At 48.1% G+C, this 23,165-nt stretch overlaps 1 protein-coding gene across 1 annotated transcript in view; it reads left to right on the top strand.

Annotated features, from left to right (window-relative positions):
* Positions 1–3,265: 3,265 nt before the first annotated feature.
* Positions 3,266–23,165, top strand: part of TES (testin LIM domain protein) — a 134,659-nt gene continuing 114,759 nt past the window's right edge. The window contains exon 1 of the mRNA XM_063927238.1: positions 3,266–3,490. Within this exon, the coding sequence (XP_063783308.1) occupies positions 3,464–3,490 (27 nt within the window). The 5' untranslated portion in view covers positions 3,266–3,463. The remainder of the gene's footprint in view (positions 3,491–23,165) is intronic.

The following is a 23,165-nucleotide window of genomic DNA, read 5'->3' as shown; positions in this document are numbered from 1 at the left end:
GGTCATGTAGCTACCGTACCACTCATGCAACAGTGCACCATCACTGGGGAAAGCTACGCAAACCAATGCCTGCCGGAAGTGCTAGAAGCCATTTCCAGGCACCATCCAAGAACTTGAGCTTGTGATGCCCTTCTCCATCACGACAATACACCTGCCCACAAGTGGTGGATTTTCTGGACCATGAATGCATCCAGGAGCATAGTCATCCGCCATACAGTCCAGACCTGGCCCCCTGCCACTTTTTCTCCAACAAATCAAGTGATAGATGTGTGAGATTTGTTTTAAGTCACTGGAAGCTGCGGCGGAGACCTTCATCCAGCATGTAGAAGACATAACTGCTTCGGACTGGTCCAGCTGCTTCATCAAGTGGTTTGAGCGCATGCAACTTTGCATAGACTCCTCTGGCGAATACTTTGATCAAAATTTAATGTTCACTTGTTTGTAAATAAAATATTTTTTGTGCATCCCTCGTATTTGCAACTTTTCTGTGGTTCGAGGAGATTCCCTACTTTTCCATGCTATGTTGAACACTGTACAATTACTGCTATAAACATTTTCTAATTGAGTTGCACGGATTGTGGGAGTGTGCATGCTGAAAACAGCCTTCAATATGGGCATTAAGTTGACCAGAGGTAATATTTTAGCTTAACTAATCCCCCCTAGATATTTCATAGTATAATAATTACAACAGTTCCTTTGTTACATAGGAGTAGATGTATTAAACGAGGATATGGGGGAGAAGTGGTATCAGCTCATGTTATGTGCACTGATGCCACTTCTCCCCTTTGTATTACAGTGGCAGTGCGTGCAAGGTGACACATTGGTGCTGCTATCTACAAAATAGCACGTTGATGTGGCATGCAATGTATGAATGGTCAGCTATCGTTTTCAGCTGCAGGTGTCATTGCTCATACACCACAGCAGGGACATCGCTGTCCCTGGCTGTGGCGGGTGCCGCCACCGGGATACATGTGAGATCTCACGCATGCCCAGTGAGCCAGCTGTGGGAGAGAGACGCAGCGCATCAGTACTAGGCTAATGCACTGCGTGTGCTGACAGGCACCGCCGGAGGGGGAGTTTTGTTAATACATATCGACGCTAGTGCTGTCAGCTTCACCTTGTTAAAGATATGTGCTGGTATCATACATCTACTTGAGTGTCTTGAATTAAGCAGCAAAAAAAACAACAACATGCCCATGATGCATATTTAATACTTCTCTAATATCGTAATGTGTTTAGACCAGTGGTGTGCCTAGGCATATTGTCTCTGCTATAACAATAGCTGCTAATACTATGATTAGTAGAGGTAACCATATACCAGGGACGTGCAGTCAGGGGAGGCAGAGCCTCACCTATCAAACTGCAATGAAAACAGCTGATTTTTCCACTGATCTGTGTTATAATACAGATCAGTGTAAACATCAGCTGCTTCCATTGCAGTGTGAAGTTGCTGCACTCACTGCTCGTTCATAGGGACAGCGGAGAGGCAGCAATAGCTCTGCCTCCCTCTGGTAACCAGAAACTGCTTGGAGCTAGGTGGCGGAGCTGGGGGCGGAGCCGAACACCAGGCTGTAACTCTGCATTGAAAACAATGCCAGAAGAGGCAGCTCTGACATGCGTGGTTTGAGAGGGTCTCAAGGCACGCCCCTTCCCCCCATGATGCAATGTAACAGCTTCCTCCCCTGACTGGTGCTATTCACAAGCACTCCCACTGGCTTGGGCTGGAGAGGTGTACAATTGTACTGCAGGAACGTGGCCAGGGTAAGATCTTCCTCTCCCTGCTGCCTGATCTCCACACTGATCGAGTGAACTGGGAAGGGGAGGAAGGGAGGGGGAGGGGGGTTTACTCAAAGCATCTCTCTCTTATCTCCCCCAGCAGCCGAGGCTTCAGTGCCTGAGATCAGGTTGTTATCTCTGCTAACAGCTCATGATCTCAGGATTTTTTTTTATGTGTAAAAAATGGGTCTCTGCCACAATGTGGAAAAAAGGGGACTGTCTGCCGTAATGTGTAATAAGGGGACGCTGTCTGCCGCAATGTGTAATAAGGGGACGCTGTCTGCCGTTATGTGTAAAAAAGGGGACTCTGTCTGCCGCAATGTGTAAAAATGGGGACGCTGTCTGCCGTAATGTGTATAAAGGGGACGCTGTGTGCCGTAATGTCTAAAAGGTTGACACTCTGCCGTAATGTGTAAAAAGGGGATGCTGTCTGCCGTAATGTGTAAAAAGGTGGACTGTCTGCCGTAATGTGTAAAAGGGGCTTTGCCTTGTGTAGTGGCGCTACTTTACGGTGTAATTTGAATAATGGAGACTACTGTGCACCGTAATATGAATTAGTTTTATTTTGTGGTAACACCCCTTCCCCATGCCCCTATATTTTTGTCACGCGCCTACGATGCGCACTGCCCCTATTTTACATGAGGGGGGTGGGGGCGCCGCTGGTCTTGTTCTGTACAAAATGTGTTTGAAACCACTTGGCTGCACAGGCGTTCGCACTCTTGCAAAGCGAAAATACACTCACCCATGGGCGGCGACTATGTGTTTGCACGGCTGCTATAAGTAGCTAGCGAGCAATCCAACTCGGAATGACCCCCCTAATGCAGCCCTCCCTGACATGCTCCTCTATCAGGTTCATATATGTGTGTGTAAATCTGGCTCTGATACTTGCCAGTGCCTCCCCAGCCATTTACCTCACCGCACGTCACTGCCATATACATATATATCTATTCTTAACAAATTGCTCTTTCAGATTGTATCTTTATTATCTCAGGTCACTAGTACTGTAACTGTACTATGCCCCTCCCGATTTGCAAACAGTTCCACAGAACTCACAAAAGGAAGCAAAATGTTTCCTAATGACCAAGCGTTAGTAGTAGTACTGTATGTGAAACCCACACAGAGAAGACATACAGTAGGCAAGCCCTAGTTAGTCATTTGTGTTGGAACTACATGTCACAGTAGGATCTGTCAGCATCTAAGCTATGGAGTTATAATAGCCCGAAGGCTAATTGGATATTACCACAGCTCTCACATTCATAAAAGCAACTGGGTACATCCCTAACTTGTAGTACAGCAGAGGTGAGAGCTGCTGCCAGGGGGCACGGATGCCCGGCTCTGCTAGTTACCTGTCAGCTGCTGCTGAGGCGCTGCGGAGTTTGCGCAGCAGCCCTGCACGTACTAACTCTGCAGCTACTGCACACCTTCGAAAAAGGGCGGGTCCTGAAGGCTACATTTTATAGGCTGGAGATCAGTGAGGTGCGGCCTGTGATTGGAGAAGTTGTTTCTTTTGTTCATGATCAGGGCTGAGCCGCAGGACAGCAGCGGAAGTTTGAGCTCAGAGTCTGTGATGCGGCAGCAGCACTCTGCAGCGCTGCTCTTGTAGTGAACGGACGGCTGCGGGCAGAAACCAGGCGAGTTCCTCACAGTCACCCATTAACGGGACAGATCACAGACGCTGTCAACAAACATGGATTTGGAAAGTAAAGTGAAGAAGGTGAGCCCGGTGTGCATCCTGCTGTCAGCTCTCCCCTCTCTGCCTGCTTTCCTTATAGATATTATATGAATGCTGCTGCTTGCTACACCCTACACATGTCATGTCCTCTGTAATGACTCACACTTCCTGCACTGATAACACTTCGCAATGTAACTTTAACTTAACTGTTTGATGGTTGCTTTTTAATTCGGTGCTTCTCTTCTTAATGCAAACCCCATATCCTGCTGTAGGCTAGCGTGTGACATACAGTACCTGTCCAGGTGCAAAAGCTGCTTTTATGTCCACACATGCAGAATTAATAAAAAAAATACACACACACACACACACACACACACACACACACACACACACACACACACACTGATTTAATATTTAGTAACAGTTTATAAAGCTACATTCTAGGAGCCAATGATTAATTAAGCTAAACAAAGTTAATAAAAGGGAGCATCTGTAGTTATTAGTCATACATGACATATGCCAAGGTTTTCGCTGAAGTGCGCATGCGCAGTAACCCACGGTAACAGCAATTGGCTTTCATCAAAAATTCGCCCACTAAAACAAATGATTATCTGCAGTGATTAATGCAAGTTGGCATGTTTGAGCAATATGAATATATAGTTTTCTTAAATACACTGCAAAACCCTAGTTGTTAACTGTATATAACTTAGCTAGACAGTGCTACAGATGTGTCCTCCCTAAGCCTACCCGCAAACCGTGCATATAAGTGATGAAAACGCCTCTGACTGACTGGCAGTGGCGTTCGCGGGATGCCGTTGCGGGGGTGGGTTGTCTGAAATATGGGGTGTATCCTTATTTTGCGCAACAGCGAGGCAATTGCAGCTGAATTGAGATCGCATCGCTGGCGGCCATTAGGATTCTGGGCGGCCCCCAGCATGCAATAGCAAGCAGTTGCAGTCTTGCTAAATTGGCAAAACTGCAACTAAAGCTGAATCGGGTCCATAGTTCTCAGGTTTATTCTCTGTAATTTATAAATACAATACTGTTGTATGGAATTGGTAATATTATGATCTGGAATCATGGATTGTGGAAATATAGTCTAAGAAACCTCTTTATAAACCATTTCCAACAAAGCTTTGTTTTTATGCATTTTTGATAACTGGTTCCAGGACATAAGACCTACGAGACGGGCTCGGTATGCGTGACCGGTGGTCAGGAGACTGCTGGATAGCATATCACACGCTGACCGGGTTATTTGCGGTGTGAAATGGGTATCATTGGAGCTTTCTTGGGCTCAGAAAAGATGAGGACATGATCCAGAGCCCTGGAAGTGAAGGAGACCGGCAATATGGTGACCTGGACAGATCAGGAGATCAGAGAGCTGCTCAGCATAAGAGGGAGGAGGAAATAAAGAGACAGATAACAGGCACAGGGAAGGATGTTATTATTTATAAAAACATTGTAAAGCTGCTTGAAGCCAGAGGAATTATCTGTACACAACAGCAAGTTGTTAATAAAACGAAGCCTCTGAAAAAGCAGTTCTTGAAGGTGCATGACAACAACCGTAAAAAGAGTGGGGCTGGCCGGAGAAATGTCAATTTCTAATGACATACATAGGTATTTGCAGGGATTTCCCCGGATTAGTGGAAAGGGGGCTGTCCCGGGTCGATCCCAGGTCTAAGTGCAGTGTGAAAGTGGTCATTACCGGGTTGTGTCCCGGGATGGGTCCAGGAACACATTCCCGGGTGTGACCCTGTTCTGTCAGTCTGAAAGGGGTATTAGAGGCGGGGAAGAAGCGGTGACGTCCAAGGTTACTCAAATGGCCAAAATTCATGCAGAGTTAACCAATGCTCTATCTTCGGATGCAGCAGTGGATCAGAGAAGCTGATAGGTCTTTACACAAGATGCCTTCTGCAGCATTAGCATATTTTAGCACAGCCCTGTGTACAAAGAAGCAGCAGCTGTGCTACTATGTCCATCTTTGAATTAGAACCTGAGTCTAATTCAAAGATGCCCTCTTTCCCTTAGAGCAGGCATGTCCAAACTGCGGTCCTCCAGCTGTTGTGAAACTACATATCCCAGCATGTCCTGACACAGTTTTGCTGTCAGAGAATGCTAAAGCTGTGTCGGGGCATGCTGGAATGTGTAGTTTCTGAACAGCTGGAGGGCCGCAGTTTGGACATGCCTGCCTTAGAGCTTTACATGATAAACGGCACTCTGTTGCCCCCATGTCTTGTGCATTCAGTAGTAGAGGCTTAATATAAGAAATGGATCATAAAACCCGATTCAGACCTGATCGATGTGCTGCAAATTGTCCTGTGATCAGATAGTTGCCACCCAAGGGAAGTGTAAATATGCCCGTGCAAGTGTGCAATCGCATGTGTATGCCGTGTGAAAATGTCCCTCAGGCAGCAGACAGCTGCAAATCTGTTTGCACCACACTCTCCATCTAATGATGTTCCCACTGTGTGTAGTCTGTGCGCAGCCCAGGACTTACTCCTACAGTGCGATGAGAACAGGATGATCGGGGACGGAGCTGACGTCACACACCCTCTATGAAAACGCTTGGACACGCCTGCGTTTTCCCTGACTCTCCCAGAAAACAGTCAGTTACCACCCACAAACGCCCTCTTCCTGTAAATCAGCATGCGAATGGGGCGAAAATTTAGATCGCACAGCCAGTCTGTCGCTGTTGAGCGATGCCTGTTTGGCAACGTGCGTGCGCATTGTGGTGCATGCGCAGTCTATCAATAATCGCCTGCTGTGTGAAAACGCACAGCAGCGATCAGGTCTGAATCGGGCCCATAGTCCATGCATACAAACAGAATAAATACAGGTGCTCACACTGGCTAGAATGAGGTGGAAACGGACTAGAGTGCCTGCAGAAATCCAGAGACTGGTAAGTGTCCAGGTAACAGGCCAAGGGAGGCAGCAGTTGGGAGAATGGTCATGGCAGGCAGCAATTCGGAGGGTTCAACCAGGCAGGAATCAGGTACAATATGCAGGTGACAAGAACTTTCAGTAAACGCACCCACAGTGCTTGTTATGCTGCATCCTACGTAAGAAATAGAGCTGCCTGCAATATAAAGGTGCAGGCATGCATATACCACTAGTACCTCTTTAGTCACTGCAAGCTCAGGGATAACAGAAATTTCCTATGGAACAGAAGGTCACCTGTTCTTTCCCCTTTCCCTCCCTTATCTAGGACCCTGCCTCTCTTTACCTCCGTTTGTCCTACCTTATACCCCTTTTCTCTGACGTCCTAGTGGATGCTGGGGACTCCGTCAGGACCATGGGGATTAGCGGCTCCGCAGGAGACAGGGCACAAAAATAAAGCTTTAGGATCAGGTGGTGTGCACTGGCTCCTCCCCCTATGACCCTCCTCCAAGCCTCAGTTAGGTTTTTGTGCCCGTCCGAGCAGGGTGCAATCTAGGTGGCTCTCCTAAAGAGCTGCTTAGAAAAAGTTTTTAGGTTTTTTATTTTACAGTGAGTCCTGCTGGCAACAGGCTCACTGCAACGAGGGACTTAGGGGAGAAGAAGTGAACTCAACTGCGTGCAGGATGGATTGGCTTCTTAGGCTACTGGACACCATTAGCTCCAGAGGGATCGAACACAGGCCCAGCCATGGAGTCCGGTCCCGGAGCCGCGCCGCCGACCCCCTTGCAGATGCCGAAAAGTGAAGAGGTCCAGAAACCGGCGGCAGAAGACTTTTCAGTCTTCATGAGGTAGCGCACAGCACTGCAGCTGTGCGCCATTGTTGTCACACACTTCACACCAGCGGTCACGGAGGGTGCAGGGCGCTGCGGGGGGCGCCCTGGGCAGCAATGAGAATACCTTGTTCTGGCTAAAAAATACATCACATATAGCCCCTGGGGCTATATGGATGTATTTAACCCCTGCCAGGTCTCACAAACACCGGAGAAGAGCCCGCCGAAATAGGGGGCGGGGCCTATCTCCTCAGCACACAGCGCCATTTTCCTGCTCAGCTCCGCTGCGAGGAAGGCTCCCAGGACTCTCCCCTGCACTGCACTACAGAAACAGGGTAAAACAGAGAGGGGGGGGCACTTTTTTGGCGTTTTTTGATATATTAAGCTGCTATAAGGGAGACAACACTTCTATAGGGTTGTTCCTATATATTTATAGCGCTTGGGTGTGTGCTGGCAAACTCTCCCTCTGTCTCCCCAAAGGGCTAGTGGGGTCCTGTCTTCGATAAGAGCATTCCCTGTGTGTCTGCTGTGTGTCGGTACGTGTGTGTCGACATGTATGAGGACGATGTTGGTGTGGAGGCGGAGAAATTGCCGGTAATGGTGATGTCACCCCCTAGGGAGTCGACACCGGAATGGATGGCTTTGTTTATGGAATTACGTGATAATGTCAGCACATTACAAAAATCAGTTGACGACATGAGACGGCCGGCAAACCAGTTAGTACCTGTACAGGCGTCTCAGACACCGTCAGGGGCTGTAAAACGCCCTTTACCTCAGTCGGTCGACACAGACCCAGACACGGACACCGAATCTAGTGTCGACGGTGAAGAAACAAACGTATTTTCCAGTAGGGCCACACGTTATATGATCACGGCAATGAAGGAGGCTTTGCATATCTCTGATACTGCATGTACCACAAAAAGGGGTATTATGTGGGGTCTGAAAAAACTACCTGTAGTTTTTCCTGAATCGGACGAATTGAATGAAGTGTGTGATGAAGCGTGGGTTAACCCCGATAGAAAACTGCTAATTTCAAAGAAGTTATTGGCATTATATCCTTTCCCGCCAGAGTTTAGGGCGCGCTGGAAAACACCCCCTAGGGTGGATAAGGCGCTCACACGCTTATCAAAACAAGTGGCGTTACAGTCTCCTGAAACGGCCGCCCTCAAGGATCCAGCGGATAGGAGGCTGGAAACTACCCTGAAAAGTATATACACTCATACTGGTGTTATACTGCGACCAGCCATCGCCTCTGCATGGATGTGCAGTGCTGGGGTGGTTTGGTCGGATTCCCTGACTGGAAATATTGATACCCTAGATAGGGACAGTATTTTATTGACTTTAGAGCAATTAAAGGATGCTTTTCTTTATATGCGAGATGCTCAGAGGGATATTTGCACTCTGGCATCGAGAGTAAGTGCGATGTCCATATCTGCCAGAAGAAGTTTATGGACGCGACAATGGTCAGGTGATGCGGATTCCAAACGGCATATGGAAGTATTGCCGTATAAGGGGGAGGAATTATTTGGGGTCGGTCTATCGGATTTGGTGGCCACGGCAACAGCCGGGAAATCCACCTTTTTACCTCAGGTCCCCTCCCAACAGAAAAAGACACCGTCTTTTCAGCCGCAGTCCTTTCGTTCCTATAGGAACAAGCGGGCGAAAGGACAGTCATATTTGCCCCGAGGCAAAGGAAAGGGTAAGAGAGTGCACCAAGCAGCTTCTTTCCAGGAGCAGAAGCCCCCCCCCGGCTTCTGCAAAGCCCTCAGCATGACGTTGGGGCTTTACAAGCGGACTCAGGGGCGGTGGGGGGTCGACTCAAGAATTTCAGCGCACAGTAAGCTCACTCACAGGTGGACCCCTGGATCCTGCAGATAGTATCTCAGGGTTACAGGTTGGAATTCGAGAAGTCTCCCCCTTGCCGGTTTCTAAAGTCTGCTCTGCCAACGTCTCCCTCAGACAGGGCGACGGTATTGGAAGCCATTCACAAGCTGTATTCTCAGCAGGTGATAGTCAAGGTACCCCTCCTACAACAGGGAAAGGGGTATTATTCCACACTATTTGTGGTACCGAAGCCGGACGGCTCGGTAAGACCTATTCTAAATCTGAAATCTTTGAACCTGTACATACAAAAATTCAAGTTCAAGATGGAGTCACTCAGAGCAGTGATAGCGAATCTGGAAGAAGGGGACTTTATGGTGTCCCTGGACATCAAGGATGCTTACCTGCATGTCCCAATTTGCCCTTCACATCAAGGGTACCTCAGGTTCGTGGTGCAAAACTGTCATTATCAGTTTCAGACGCTGCCGTTTGGATTGTCCACGGCACCTCGGGTCTTTACCAAGGTAATGGCCGAAATGATATTTCTTCTGCGAAGAAAAGGCGTATTAATTATCCCTTACTTGGACGATCTCCTGATAAGGGCAAGGTCCAGGGAACAGCTGGGGGACGTAGTAGCACTAACCCAAGTAGTGCTGCAACAGCACGGGTGGATTCTGAATTTTCCAAAATCTCAATTGACCCCGACGACACGTCTGCTGTTCCTGGGAATGATTCTGGACACGGTTCAGAAAAAGGTGTTTCTTCCGGAGGAGAAAGCCAGGGAGTTTTCCGAACTTGTCAGGAACCTCCTAAAACCAGGGAAAGTGTCTGTGCATCAATGCACAAGAGTCCTGGGAAAGATGGTGGCTTGTTACGAAGCGATTCCATTCGACAGATTCCACGCACGACCTTTTCAGTGGGATCTGCTGGAAAAATGGTCCGGATCGCATCTGCAGATGCATCAGCGGATAACCTTATCGCCACGGACAAGGGTGTCTCTTCTGTGGTGGTTGCAGAGTGCTCATCTGTTAGAGGGCCGCAGATTCGGCATACAGGACTGGGTCCTGGTGACCACGGATGCCAGTCTGAGAGGCTGGGGAGCGGTCACACAGGGAAGAAACTTCCAGGGAGTATGGTCAAGCCTGGAGATGTCTCTTCACATAAATATACTGGAGCTAAGAGCGATTTACAATGCTCTAAGCCTGGCAAAACCCCTGCTTCAGGGTCAGCCGGTGTTGATCCAGTCGGACAACATCACGGCAGTCGCCCACGTAAACAGACAGGGCGGCACAAGAAGCAGGAGAGCAATGGCAGAAGCTGCAAGGATTCTTCGCTGGGCGGAAAATCATGTGATAGCACTGTCAGCAGTGTTCATTCCGGGAGTGGACAACTGGGAAGCAGACTTCCTCAGCAGACACGATCTACACCCGGGAGAGTGGGGACTTCATCCAGAAGTCTTCCACATGATTGTGAACCGTTGGGAAAAACCAAAGGTGGATATGATGGCGTCTCGCCTCAACAAAAAACTGGACAGGTATTGCGCCAGGTCAAGAGACCCTCAGGCAATAGCTGTGGACGCTCTGGTAACACCGTGGGTGTTCCAGTCAGTGTATGTGTTTCCTCCTCTGCCTCTCATACCAAAAGTACTGAGAATTATACGGCAAAGGGGAGTAAGAACGATACTCGTGGCTCCGGATTGGCCAAGAAGAACTTGGTACCCGGAACTTCAGGAGATGCTCACGGAAGATCCGTGGCCTCTACCTCTAAGACGGGACCTGCTTCAGCAGGGACCGTGTCTATTCCAAGACTTACCGCGGCTGCGTTTGACGGCATGGCGGTTGAACGCCGAATTCTAAGGGAAAAAGGCATTCCGGAAGAGGTCATTCCTACACTGGTAAGCCAGGAAGGAGGTGACTGCACAACATTATCACCGCATTTGGAGAAAATATGTTGCGTGGTGTGAGGCCAGGAAGGCCCCCACGGAGGAATTTCAATTGGGTCGATTCCTACATTTCCTGCAAACAGGATTGTCTATGGGCCTCAAATTGGGGTCCATTAAGGTTCAAATTTCGGCCCTGTCGATTTTCTTCCAGAAAGAATTGGCTTCAGTTCCTGAAGTCCAGACTTTTGTAAAAGGAGTACTACATATACAGCCCCCGGTTGTGCCCCCAGTGGCTCCGTGGGACCTTAATGTAGTTTTGGATTTTCTCAAATCCCATTGGTTTGAGCCACTCAAATCGGTGGATTTGAAATATCTTACATGGAAAGTAACCGTGCTACTGGCCCTGGCTTCAGCCAGGAGAGTGTCAGAATTGGCGGCTTTATCGTATAAAAGCCCATATCTGATTTTCCATTCGGACAGGGCAGAACTGCGGACGCGTTTCTGCCTAAGGTGGTGTCAGCGTTTCACCTGAACCAGCCTATTGTGGTGCCTGCGGCTACTAGCGATTTGGAGGATTCCAAGTTGCTGGATGTTGTCAGGGCATTGAAAATATATATTTCAAGGACGGCTGGAGTCAGAAAATCTGACTCGCTGTTTATACTGTATGCACCCAACAAGCTGGGTGCTCCTGCTTCTAAGCAGACGATTGCTCGTTGGATTTGTAGCACAATTCAACTTGCACATTCTGTGGCAGGCCTGCCACAGCCTAAATCTGTCAAGGCCCATTCCACAAGGAAGGTGGGCTCATCCTGGGCGGCTGCCCGAGGGGTCTCGGCATTACAACTCTGCCGAGCAGCTACGTGGTCGGGGGAGAACACGTTTGTAAAATTCTACAAATTTGATACCCTGGCTAAAGAGGACCTGGAGTTCTCTCATTCGGTGCTGCAGAGTCATCCGCACTCTCCCGCCCGTTTGGGAGCTTTGGTATAATCCCCATGGTCCTGACGGAGTCCCCAGCATCCACTAGGACGTCAGAGAAAATAAGATTTTACTTACCGATAAATCTATTTCTCGTAGTCCGTAGTGGATGCTGGGCGCCCATCCCAAGTGCGGATTGTCTGCAATACTTGTACATAGTTATTGTTACAAAAAAATCGGGTTGTTATTGTTGTGAGCCGTCTGTTCAGAGGCTCCTACGTTTGTCATACTGTTAACTGGGTTCAGATCACAAGTTGTACGGTGTGATTGGTGTGGCTGGTATGAGTCTTACCCGGGATTCAAAATCCTTCCTTATTGTGTACGCTCGTCCGGGCACAGTATCCTAACTGAGGCTTGGAGGAGGGTCATAGGGGGAGGAGCCAGTGCACACCACCTGATCCTAAAGCTTTATTTTTGTGCCCTGTCTCCTGCGGAGCCGCTAATCCCCATGGTCCTGACGGAGTCCCCAGCATCCACTACGGACTACGAGAAATAGATTTATCGGTAAGTAAAATCTTATTTTCCACTAGCTTAGAAAACACGGGTAAATGCACGGGGGCGCGCATTTACCTGTGTTTTTTGCAAGTGGAAAAGGGTTTCCCCGCAAAAACCCGGATCAAGTGACCCGTGAATCCTACCCGGATATCTACCTGGGTAGGAAACGGGAATGATCCGGGTCGGGTTGTAGTGTAAACAGGAGCCGTGTCTATGCGACACTGCTCCCGTTTACACTGTATGGAAGGGTGCACTGGGAGATCATGTGATCTCCCAGCGCCGCCCCTGCCGTGTCACCAACCCGGCAATATGCCGGGTTGGTGACTGCTGATGGGAAAGGGGGCTGAGCACGGGCCGCAGCCACGTAGCACCCGTGTCAGGCTCCCGACTGCGACCCGTGCTCATAGGTGGAAAAAGTAACCGCCATATAAGAAACAGATCTGCAGTACACATTCTGTGCATGCCAAGCCAGATTAAAGGGGGGTGAGTACCCAGGATGTGCGGTGAGGTAAATGGTTCAGGGGGCACTGGCTAGTACCAGAACCAGATTTACACACAATATATGAGCTAAATGGTGTTTGTGGGCATTATACACAGGTGCAGCGGTATGTAATGCATGAAAGTTGGTGAGTTTTGATTAGAGATGTGTGGAAAAGAAAGGCACTGCATCACCTGCCAAAGACTTTTTACTCGAGTTTTGACTATAAAAATTATTAGAATAATACAAAGAAGATAATAATAATTTTATTTATATAGCGCTCTGCTCTTTCTCCAACAGGACTATTTCTAACATATTCTTTGTATTTTTCATATACTTTATGTAGTTAAACCTCTAGTTTATACGTTAGTATGACAGGAAAGGCTCTGGTACTCACTGGTGAGTACCCCCGCTCGCCTCTCTCTCAGGGGGCCTATATACTTTAATCGCAGCTGTGCAGAGCAGGATGGAGCGGCATGCTGCGATCTAAGAAGAGAAGAGGGATGCGGAGTCTGAGTAGGGGGTAGAGCTACACGGCACTGTGCCAGCAGCAGCAGTATAGGTGGAAGGGGAGGAGCAGCTCCCAGCCCCAGCAGATGGCCTATAATGTGAGAGGGACTCGGGGAGGGGGCACTGTCTATCTACCGTATATGCATTGTGTGCATATAGGTTTGTGACGTTTGTATATAAGTGTATGACTGTGTTTGACCCCATCGTTGGTAAAGCCTACTGATCCCTGACAAGTATGTATATAGGTTTCACACTATAATAAATGTGTGAGTATACTGTAGGTTATCGACTGTATGTGTGTACATGTGTGACCAGTATATAGGTGTCGTTCTGTATGTATGTGTATACTGTACTGTAGGTTTGACTGTATATATGTATGTGTATGACTGTGTCAGTACTGTATGTATGTTTCACAGTTCGTATGTATGTGTAACTGTGTTGGACAGTACGTAAGAATGTGTGTCCCCTGGGCTGTAAGGAGGGCTGTGCAGCTGGTATGGTAGCACAGAACGGGCTGCACCCTGTTATGGGGTAGTGTATGACTATGTATGTGACAGTATGTATATCTGTGTGTGACTGTATGTATGTGTATATGTGTGGGCTGCTGTGTCCCGCGGGGAGACACGTTAGGGAAGGAACACTCCCCCGCTATTCGCACTATACAGGGTCCAGCCCGGCAGCTGTGGAAGGTGTTACACACACCCTGCGTCACACAAAATAAGGGCGTGATGTGTGGCCAGGTTCACTTTTAATATACATGCTGAAGGCTTGCGCACAGTAACCCGATCCCTGTTTCCTGAATGTAGCTCTTTAGGGCCCCTCGTTCTTGGGTACCCTGGGATCCCCAAAGCCCTAATCAAGCTCTGTACTCATGCACAGATCCATAACCTCAGAGATGAACATAAACCATTGAGTTTGCGTACATCTCTGAATTAGGCACAGAGAGCCTGATTCATATTTGTAAGTAAATAAAAAAAGCCAAGCAACTGGGCAAAACCATGTTGCATTGCAGGTTGGGCCGATGTAACAGGTGCAGAGAGACCTAAGCCTGGTACACACTAGACCAGGCATTCCCAACCACGGTCCTCAAGGCACACTAACAGTACAGGTTTTAGTGATATCCAGGCTTCAGCACAGGTGACTTAATTAGTAGCTCAGTTATTTTGATTTCTCTGACGTCCTAGTGGATGCTGGGAACTCCGAAAGGACCATGGGGAATAGCGGGCTCCGAAGGAGGCTGGGCACTCTAGAAAGATTTATGACTACCTGGTGTGCACTGGCTCCTCCCACTATGACCCTCCTCCAAGCCTCAGTTAGATCTTGTGCCCGGCCGAGGTTGGATGCACACTAGGGGCTCTCCTGAGCCCTTAGAAAGAAAGTATAGATTTAGGTTTTTTATTTTCAGTGAGACCTGCTGGCAACAGGCTCACTGCAGCGAGGGACTAAGGGGAGAAGAAACGAACTCGCCTGCTTGCAGCCGGATTGGGCTTCTTAGGCTACTGGACACCATTAGCTCCAGAGGGATCGACCGCAGGCCCAGTCCTTGGTGTTCGGTCCCGGAGCCGCGCCGCCGTCCCCCTTACAGAGCCAGAAGCAAGAAGAGGTCCGGAAAAACAGCGGCAGAAGACATCAGTCTTCACCAAGGTAGCGCACAGCACTGCAGCTGTGCGCCATTGCTCCTCATACACACTTCACACTCCGGTCACTGAGGGTGCAGGGCGCTTGGGGGGGGTGCCCTGAGCAGCAATAAAAACACCTTGGCTGGCAAAAATACCACAATATATAGCCCCAGAGGCTATATATGTGGTAAATACCCCTGCCAGAATCCAGAAAAAAGCGTGAGAATAGGCCGCGGAAAAGGGGCGGAGCTATCTCCCTCAGACACACTGGCGCCATTTTCTCTTCACAGTGCAGCTGGAAGAAAGCTCCCCAGGCTCTCCCCTGTAGTTTTCAGGGTTAAAAAGAGAGGGGGGGCACTAAATTTAGGCGCAATATTGTATATACAAGCAGCTATGGGGGAAAATTCACTCAGTTATAGTGTTAATCCCCACATTATATAGCGCTCTGGTGTGTGCTGGCATACTCTCTCTCTCTGTCTCCCCAAAGGGCTTCGTGGGTCCTGTCCTCAATCAGAGCATTCCCTGTGTGTGTGCGGTGTGTCGGTACAGCTGTGTCGACATGTTTGAGGAGGAGGCTTATATAGTGACGGAGCAGATGCCGATAAATGTGATGTCGCCCCCTGTGGGGCCGACACCAGAATGGATGGTTAGGTAAAAGGTATTAACCGACAGTGTCAACTCCTTACATAAAAGGGTGGATGACGTAACAGCTGTGGGACAGCCGGCTTCTCAGCCCGTGCCTGCCCAGGCGTCTCAAAGGCCATCAGGGGCTCAAAAACGCCCGCTCATTCAGATGGCAGACACAGATGTCGACACGGAGTCTGACTCCAGTGTCGACAAGGTTGAGACATATACACAATCCACTAGGAACATCCGTGACTTGATCCCGGCAATAAGGCGCTCACACGGTTGTCAAAATAGGTGGCACTGCCGTTTTAGGAACGGCCACTTTGAAGGTACCTGTTGATAAAAAGCAGGAGGCTATCCTGAAGTCTGTATTTACACACTCAGGTACTAGACTGAAACCTGCAGAGCGTGCTGCTGCAGCGTGGTCGGTGACCCTGTCAAACATACTAGTTTGCTAACTTGAGAACATATTAAAGACGTCGTCTTATATATGAGGGATGCACAGAGGGATATTTTGCCGGCTGGCATCCAAAATGAATGTAATGTCCATTCTGTCAGGAGGGTATTAGAGACCTGTCACTGGACAGGTGATGCTGACCTTAAATGGCGCATAGAGATTCTGCCTTATAAGGGTGAGGAATTATTTGGGGATGGTCTCTGGGACCTCGTATCCGCAGCAACAGCTGGGAAGAAATATTTTTACCTCAGTTTTCCTCACAGACTAAGAAAGCACTGTATTATCAGGTACAGTCCTTTCGGCTTCAGAAAAGCAAGCGGGTCAAAGGCGCTTCCTTTCTGTACAGAGACAAGGGAAGAAGGAAAAAGCTGCACCAGTCAGCCTGTTCCCAGAATCATAATTCTTCTCTCGCTTCCTCTGAGTCCACAGCATGACGTGGGGGCTCCACAGGTGTAGCCAGGTACGGTGGGGGGCCGTCTCAAAAAATTCAGCGATCAGTGGGCTCGCTCACAGGTGGATCCCTGTTTCATTCAAGTAGTATTTCAGGGGTACAAGCTGGAATTCGAGATGTCTTCCCCCCCCGCCGTTTCCTCAAATATGCCTTGCCAACAACTCCCTCAGGCAGGGAGGCTGTGCTAGAGGCAATTAATAAGCTGTATTCCCAGCAGGTAATACTTAAGGTGCCCCTACTCCAACAAGGACGGGGTTACTATTCCACACGGTTTGGGGTACCGAAACCGCATGGTTCGGTGTGACCCTTTTTTATATTTAAAATCCTTGAACACATACATAAAAAATTCAAGTTCAAGATGGAATCGCTCAGGGCGGTTATTGCAAGCCTGGACGAGGGGGATTACATGGTATCCCGGGACATCAAGGATGCTTACCTGCATGTCCCTATTATTTACTATCCTCGCCAGGAGTACCTCAGATTTGTGGTACAGGATTACCATTACCAAGTCCAGATTCTGCCGTTTGGACTGTACATGGCACCGAGGGTGTTACCATGGTAATGGCCGGAATGATGATACTCCTTCGAAAAAGGGGAGTTTTAATTATCCCGTACTTGGACAATCTCCTTATAAGGGCGAGGTCCAAGGAGCAGTTGCTAGTCGGGGTAGCACTATTTTGGAAAGTGCTACAACAGCACGGTTGGATTCTAAACAGTCCAGAGTCACAGCTGGTTCCTACGACACGTCTACTGTTCCTGGGGATGGTTCTGGACACAGACCAGAAATAAGTGTTTCTCCCGGAGGAGAGAGCCAAGGAGCTGTCATCTCTAGTCAGAGACCTCCTGAAGCCAAAACAGTTATCGGTGCATCATTGCACGCGAGTCCTGGGAAAAATGATAGCTTCCTACGAAGCAATCCCATTCGGCAGGTTCCATGCAAGAACTTTTCAGGGGGACCTGTTAGACAAGTAGTCCGGGTCGCATCTTCAGATGCATTAGGCTGATAACCCTGTCTCCAAGGACCAGGGTATCTCTACTGTAGTGGCTGCAGAGTGCCCATCTTCAAGAGGGCCGCAGGTTCGACATACAGGACTAGGTCCTAGTGACCATGGATGCCAGCCTTTGAGGCTGGGGGGCAGTCACACAGGGAAGAAACTTCCAGGGACTTTGGTCAAGTCAGGTGACTTCCCTACATAAATATTCTGGAACAGAGGGCCATTTACAATGCCCTGAGTCAGGCAAGGCCTCTGCTTCAAAACCAGCCGGTCCTGATCCAATCAGGCAACATCACGGCAGTCGCCCATGTAAACCAACAGGGCGGCACAAGAAGCAGGATGGCGATGGCAGAAGCCACAAGGATTCTCCGATGGGCGGAAAATCATGTGTTAGCACTGTCAGCAGTGTTCAGTCCCGGAAGTGGACAACTGGGAAGCAGATCTTCTCAGCAGACACAAAAAGCTATAAAAGATATTGCGCCAGGTCAAGGGACCTTCAGGCGATAGCTGTGGACGCTCTGGTAACACCGTGGGTGTACCAGTCGGTTTATGTGTTCCCCCCTCTGCCTCTCATACCAAAGGTACTGAGAATAATAAGAAGGCGAGGAGTAAGAACGATACTCGTGGTTCCGGATTGGCCAAGAAGAGCCTGGTACCCAGAACTTCAAGAAATTATATCAGAGGACCCATGGCCTCTGCCGCTCAGACAGGACCTGCTGCAGCAGGGGCCCTGTCTGTTCCAAGACTTACCGCGGCTACGTTTTGATGGCATGGCGGTTGAACGCCGGATCCTAAAGGAAAAGGGCATTCCGGAGGAAGTCATTCCTACGCTGATTCAAGCCAGGAAAGATGTAACTGCAAAACATTATCACCGCATATGGCGGAAATATGTTGCTTGGTGTGAGGCCACAAAAGGCCCCAACAGAGGAATTTCAACTAGGTCGATTTCTGCATTTCCTACAAGCAGGAGTGTCTATGGGCCTAAAATTAGGCTCCATTAAGATACAGATCTCGGCTCTGTCGATTTTCTTCCAGAAAGAATTTGCTTCAGTACCTGAAGTTCAGACATTGTGAAAGGAGTGCTGCATATTCAGCCCCCGGTTGTGCCTCCAGTGGCACCTTGGGATCTCAACGTGGTGTTGAGTTTCTTAAAATCACATTGGTTTGAACCACTAAAAACCGTGGATCTAAAATATCTCACGCGGAAAGTGGTCATGTTATTGGCCTTGGCTTCGGCCAGGCGTGTGTCAGAATTGGCGGCTTTGTCATATAAAAGTCCTTATCTGATTTTCCATATGGATAGGGCAGAATTGAGGACCTATTGTGGTGCCTGCGGCTACTAGGGACTTGGAGGATTCCAAGTTACTGGACGTAGTCAGGGCCTTGAAAAATTATGTTTCCAGGACGGCTAGAGTCAAGAAAATTGACTCGCTATTTATCCTGTATGCACCCAACAGGCTGGGTGCTCCTGCTTCTAAGCAGACTATCGCTCGCTGGATCTGTGACACGATTCAGCAGGCGCATTCTGCGGCTGGACTGCCGCATCTTAAATCGGTGAAAGCCCATTCCACAGGGAAGGTGGGCTCATCTTGGGCGGCTGCCCGAGGGGTCTCGGCTTTACAACTTTGCCGAGCTGTTTCTTGGTCAGGGGCAAACACGTTTGTAAAATTCTACAAATTTGATACCCTGGCTGAGGAGGACCTTGAGTTCTCTCATTCGGTGCTGCAGAGTCATCCGCACTCTTCCGCCCGTTTGGGAGCTTTGGTATAATCCCCATTGTCCTTTCGGAGTTCCCAGCATCCACTAGGACGTCAGAGAAAATAAGATTTTACTCACCGGTAAATCTATTTCTCGTAGTCCGTAGTGGATGCTGGGCGCCCATCCCAAGTGCTGATTGTCTGCAATACTTGTAAATAGTTATTGCTAACTAAAGGGTTATTGTTGAGCCATCTGAGAGGCTCAGTTGTTTTCATACTGTCAAACTGGATATAGTATCACGAGTTGTACGGTGTGATTGGTGTGGCTGGTATGAGTCTTACCCGGGATTCAAAATCCTTCCTTATGTCAGCTCGTCTGGGCACAGTGTCCTAACTGAGGCTTGGAGGAGGGTCATAGTGGGAGGAGCCAGTGCACACCAGGTAGTCATAAATCTTTCTAGAGTGCCCAGCCTCCTTCGGTGCCCACTATTCCCCATGGTCCTTTCGGAGTTCCCAGCATCCACTACGGACTACGAGAAATAGATTTACCGGTGAGTAAAATCTTATTTTAACCATCTGTGCTGCAGCCTGGATATCACTAAAACCTGCACTGTTGGTGTGCCTTGAGGACCGTGGTTGGGAATGCCTGCACTAGACCATAGGTCTGCAAACTCTGTCCTCATTACCCCACACAGTGCATGTTTTGCAGGTAACGCAGCAGGTGCACAGGTGTATTAATTACTCAGACACATTTTAAAAGGTCCGCAGGTGGAGTTAATTATGTCACTTGTGATTCTTCGAGGAGACCTGCAAAACATGTGGGGTCCTGAGGACCGAGTTTGAGAACCTGTGCACTAGACGATATGCTCCCTGAGCGATTTAGTCAGTGTTTACCCTTGAACTCCCTAACGATATTATTCAGTGACGTCATCCTGCCACATCCCCGAACATGCAGTTTCTGACCATATCGTCAGACTGACCTGCATGTTCAGACGATAGGCGATATTGTTAACGACACACAGGAGCACACATCGTTAACAATATAGTGCATACACACCTGACGATTGTCGTAATAATGTGTCATTATTGTCCACATAGTTAAAAAAAAAATTGTCTAGTGTGTACCCAGCTGTAGATTTGAGTAGGGTGTGTTCAAACTGATATCTAAAAGCCAGTATTCACCATGCACAGAAACATATAAATGTATTTGCCAGCTTAAACATACTTAAAAAATATAGAGCATTTATTAAAATAAACCCCTTCTTGTGAGTATCAGTAGCTCTTTCCTTCTTCTTCTTCTTTTTTTTTTTTTTTTTTTTATAGCATAATATCAACCAAAATATATTTTGAAGAACTTTCCGCTGCACTCATCCCTTGTTAACAGCCATCCGAAAAAGAAGCGGTAACGGTGATGTGTTGGATATTATTATACTGAAAGAAATTTTAAGTGTATCTATTGGTCTTGGAGTGTTTGACAGACTCCTACGGTGAGATGCATCTGCTTCTGAAAGGTTTTCCTTATAAACTAAACTGTTCTGATTGTCAGAGAAGTTCTAGTGGGAATACAGTTCACTTCCCTCTGTAACTACTTGTACCAGAGTGGCGATAGGCACTTTGATAAGTAAGCCTTATGTAAAAATGGGACAGTTTCCAAGTATAACGAAAACATTTTTTATAGCTAAAATGGAACATGTTAATTTCAGCTTGCGGATCAAGAATATGAAGGCTTCAAGTGGCCTTGGATAATGTTTTAGAATTTGATGTACTGTATATCCCAGGCCCCATGACTCCTCCCCAATGTGTTTTTTTTTTTAAAGCTTTCACATATTATACTACATTTAAATGTTCTACTACTAAAGCAGCTGACGTAAAAAGAATGTGAAGTATATAAATAAATGACTAAAATATTTTTAAATGGGCAAAGCCTGAAGAAGTGATATATATTATAATGTAAGCTGAAATTTTACACACAGCAGTTTGTTTTTGTTTGTTTGTGCCCAAGATCTGTGACAGAATATTTAATTATTCGTAGTAGCGCAATAATAATGTAATGTAAAGTCTAATATTTTTTTGTGCAGGGTGCTAATCCGAGAGGTGGGCATTTAATTTTGAAGGGCAAAATGGTGGATGTGATGCTATAGCTGTGTGGTGTATTATGAATTGGGGGCATTAAAATGTACCATAATATTAAATGTAATATTTTTTTAATTTTTGCTATTTGACCAACCCACAAGCCCTATCAATACCCCTCAGACCTCCCCACATGCTGCTTTAATGAGTTAGACACCTGTAGGAGGAGTGATTGCTGAACAGTCTGTCCCACGAAAGACGAGCATGCCCTTACTCAAGTTCTGCCACTTCATGCGGAGCTGGTCTGTTAATGGATGTGAAATGGTTGTGCCATCTCTTCTTGTATCTGCAAACAGACCTGGGGACTTGGTTTGCCTTTGTGGGACTGGGATCGTCTTGAGAGCATCATCAGGGAGTGGGACCTGACTAAAAATAGAAGGAACAGGGAAAACGCATGTACAGCTATAAGAGGCTGCATGGTCCAAAATGGGAAACTCCCTGACCATTACAGTGCAGCTCTGTACGCCTACATCGGCTAATTACAGATCATCTCTGGAGTCTGGTGCGTAGGGGATGCTGCGCTGTTCTCTGCCTCAGCACTGGCGTCTCCTTAGCTATCTAGAGATAGATGGGGGCTTGGTTTGTCTCGGTGGGAAGAAGCAAACCAAGCACCCCTGTCTGTCAGCAGTTAGGATTAGGCATTTTTTTTTTTTTTTGTGCCATTTTCTCTTTCACTGATGTCCCCGGATTCAGGAGAACACCTTCTCAGAGTTCAATTGTAGATCCGTGCACTGCAATGATTGGATGATGGTTCAGCTGGAGTTCTGAGGTTAGCTGCAATTAAGAGCAGGGCACTCTTTAGCGTTTTTAAATCAGGTAGGTTTAGTCAAGTAGTCTAGCAGGATCACTAGTAATGTGTGCTTCACAGTCCTATTCTATCAGAGCTTGAATCTCACTGATGCAGTAGAGCAATTGCTCTTGGTCCTTACAACTGGAATGTCAGGGTTCACGTGGAAGTTCTCCTGTATGGACATACTTTAGAGCAGGGGTGGGGAATCTCCGGCCTGCGGGCTGTATAAGGCCCGCAAAGCCGTTTGTTCCGGCCCACCCGCTTGTGTGTCGGCAAGACACACCGCTGCTCAGTCCGGTGGCGGCGTGTCTCAGCTGTCAGGGCAGGCAGGAGAGTGCAGCTACATGTCCGGTGGCAGCGGCGGGTAGGATCTCAAACCAGCCTCCGGTTCGTGAACCGATCAGAGCTCGCAGACAGCCAGTCGGGAGCCGCCGCTGCTGGTCTGTGAGCTCTGATTGGCTTACGAACCGACGGCTGGTTTGAGATCCTACACGCCGCCCGACATAGCAGCGCTCTTCTCCCTGCACTGACCCCCTGACAGCTGAGACACACCACCGCCGGACGGAGCAGCAGCGGTGAGAAGCACAGTGGGGTGGGGGGCATTTGTATATCTGGCACTGCGCTATTGGGGGCATATGTGTATCAGGTCCAATTTTAATTGTCCACACCCATTTTTTGGCGCGCGCCATTAGCACCTCTAAGATGCATAACTACTGGGGGGCAGGGTCATTTTTAAGTTGATGATTTTTGTATGGCCCACAAAGGATTTTAGAAATATCCAAATGGCCCTTGATAGAAAAAAGGTTCCCGACCCCCTGCTTTAGAGGAACCTATGTTCAAGGTGCAACAGCAGGTTTATTTTATACAGGGTAAAGCAATACTCAGGAGGCCAACAACGATCAAGGTCCAGTCACAATTGTGGTATAAGTAATTAATACAAATACAGTAGCATGAAGATGGTACCACAGTCTGGAGACCCAGGATAAAAAAACAAGCACAGGAAACAATGTTCACGAGATTATTACTTTGAAGATTGGATACTTGATTACTGTAGTTGAAGAAGACTGAGGAATAAATACT

Source organism: Pseudophryne corroboree, chromosome 6, assembly GCF_028390025.1.
Source record: "Pseudophryne corroboree isolate aPseCor3 chromosome 6, aPseCor3.hap2, whole genome shotgun sequence".
Taxonomy (NCBI): Eukaryota; Metazoa; Chordata; class Amphibia; order Anura; family Myobatrachidae; genus Pseudophryne; species Pseudophryne corroboree.
Note: the sequence above shows the minus strand (reverse complement) of the source record. Positions and strands in the feature narration are given on the sequence as shown.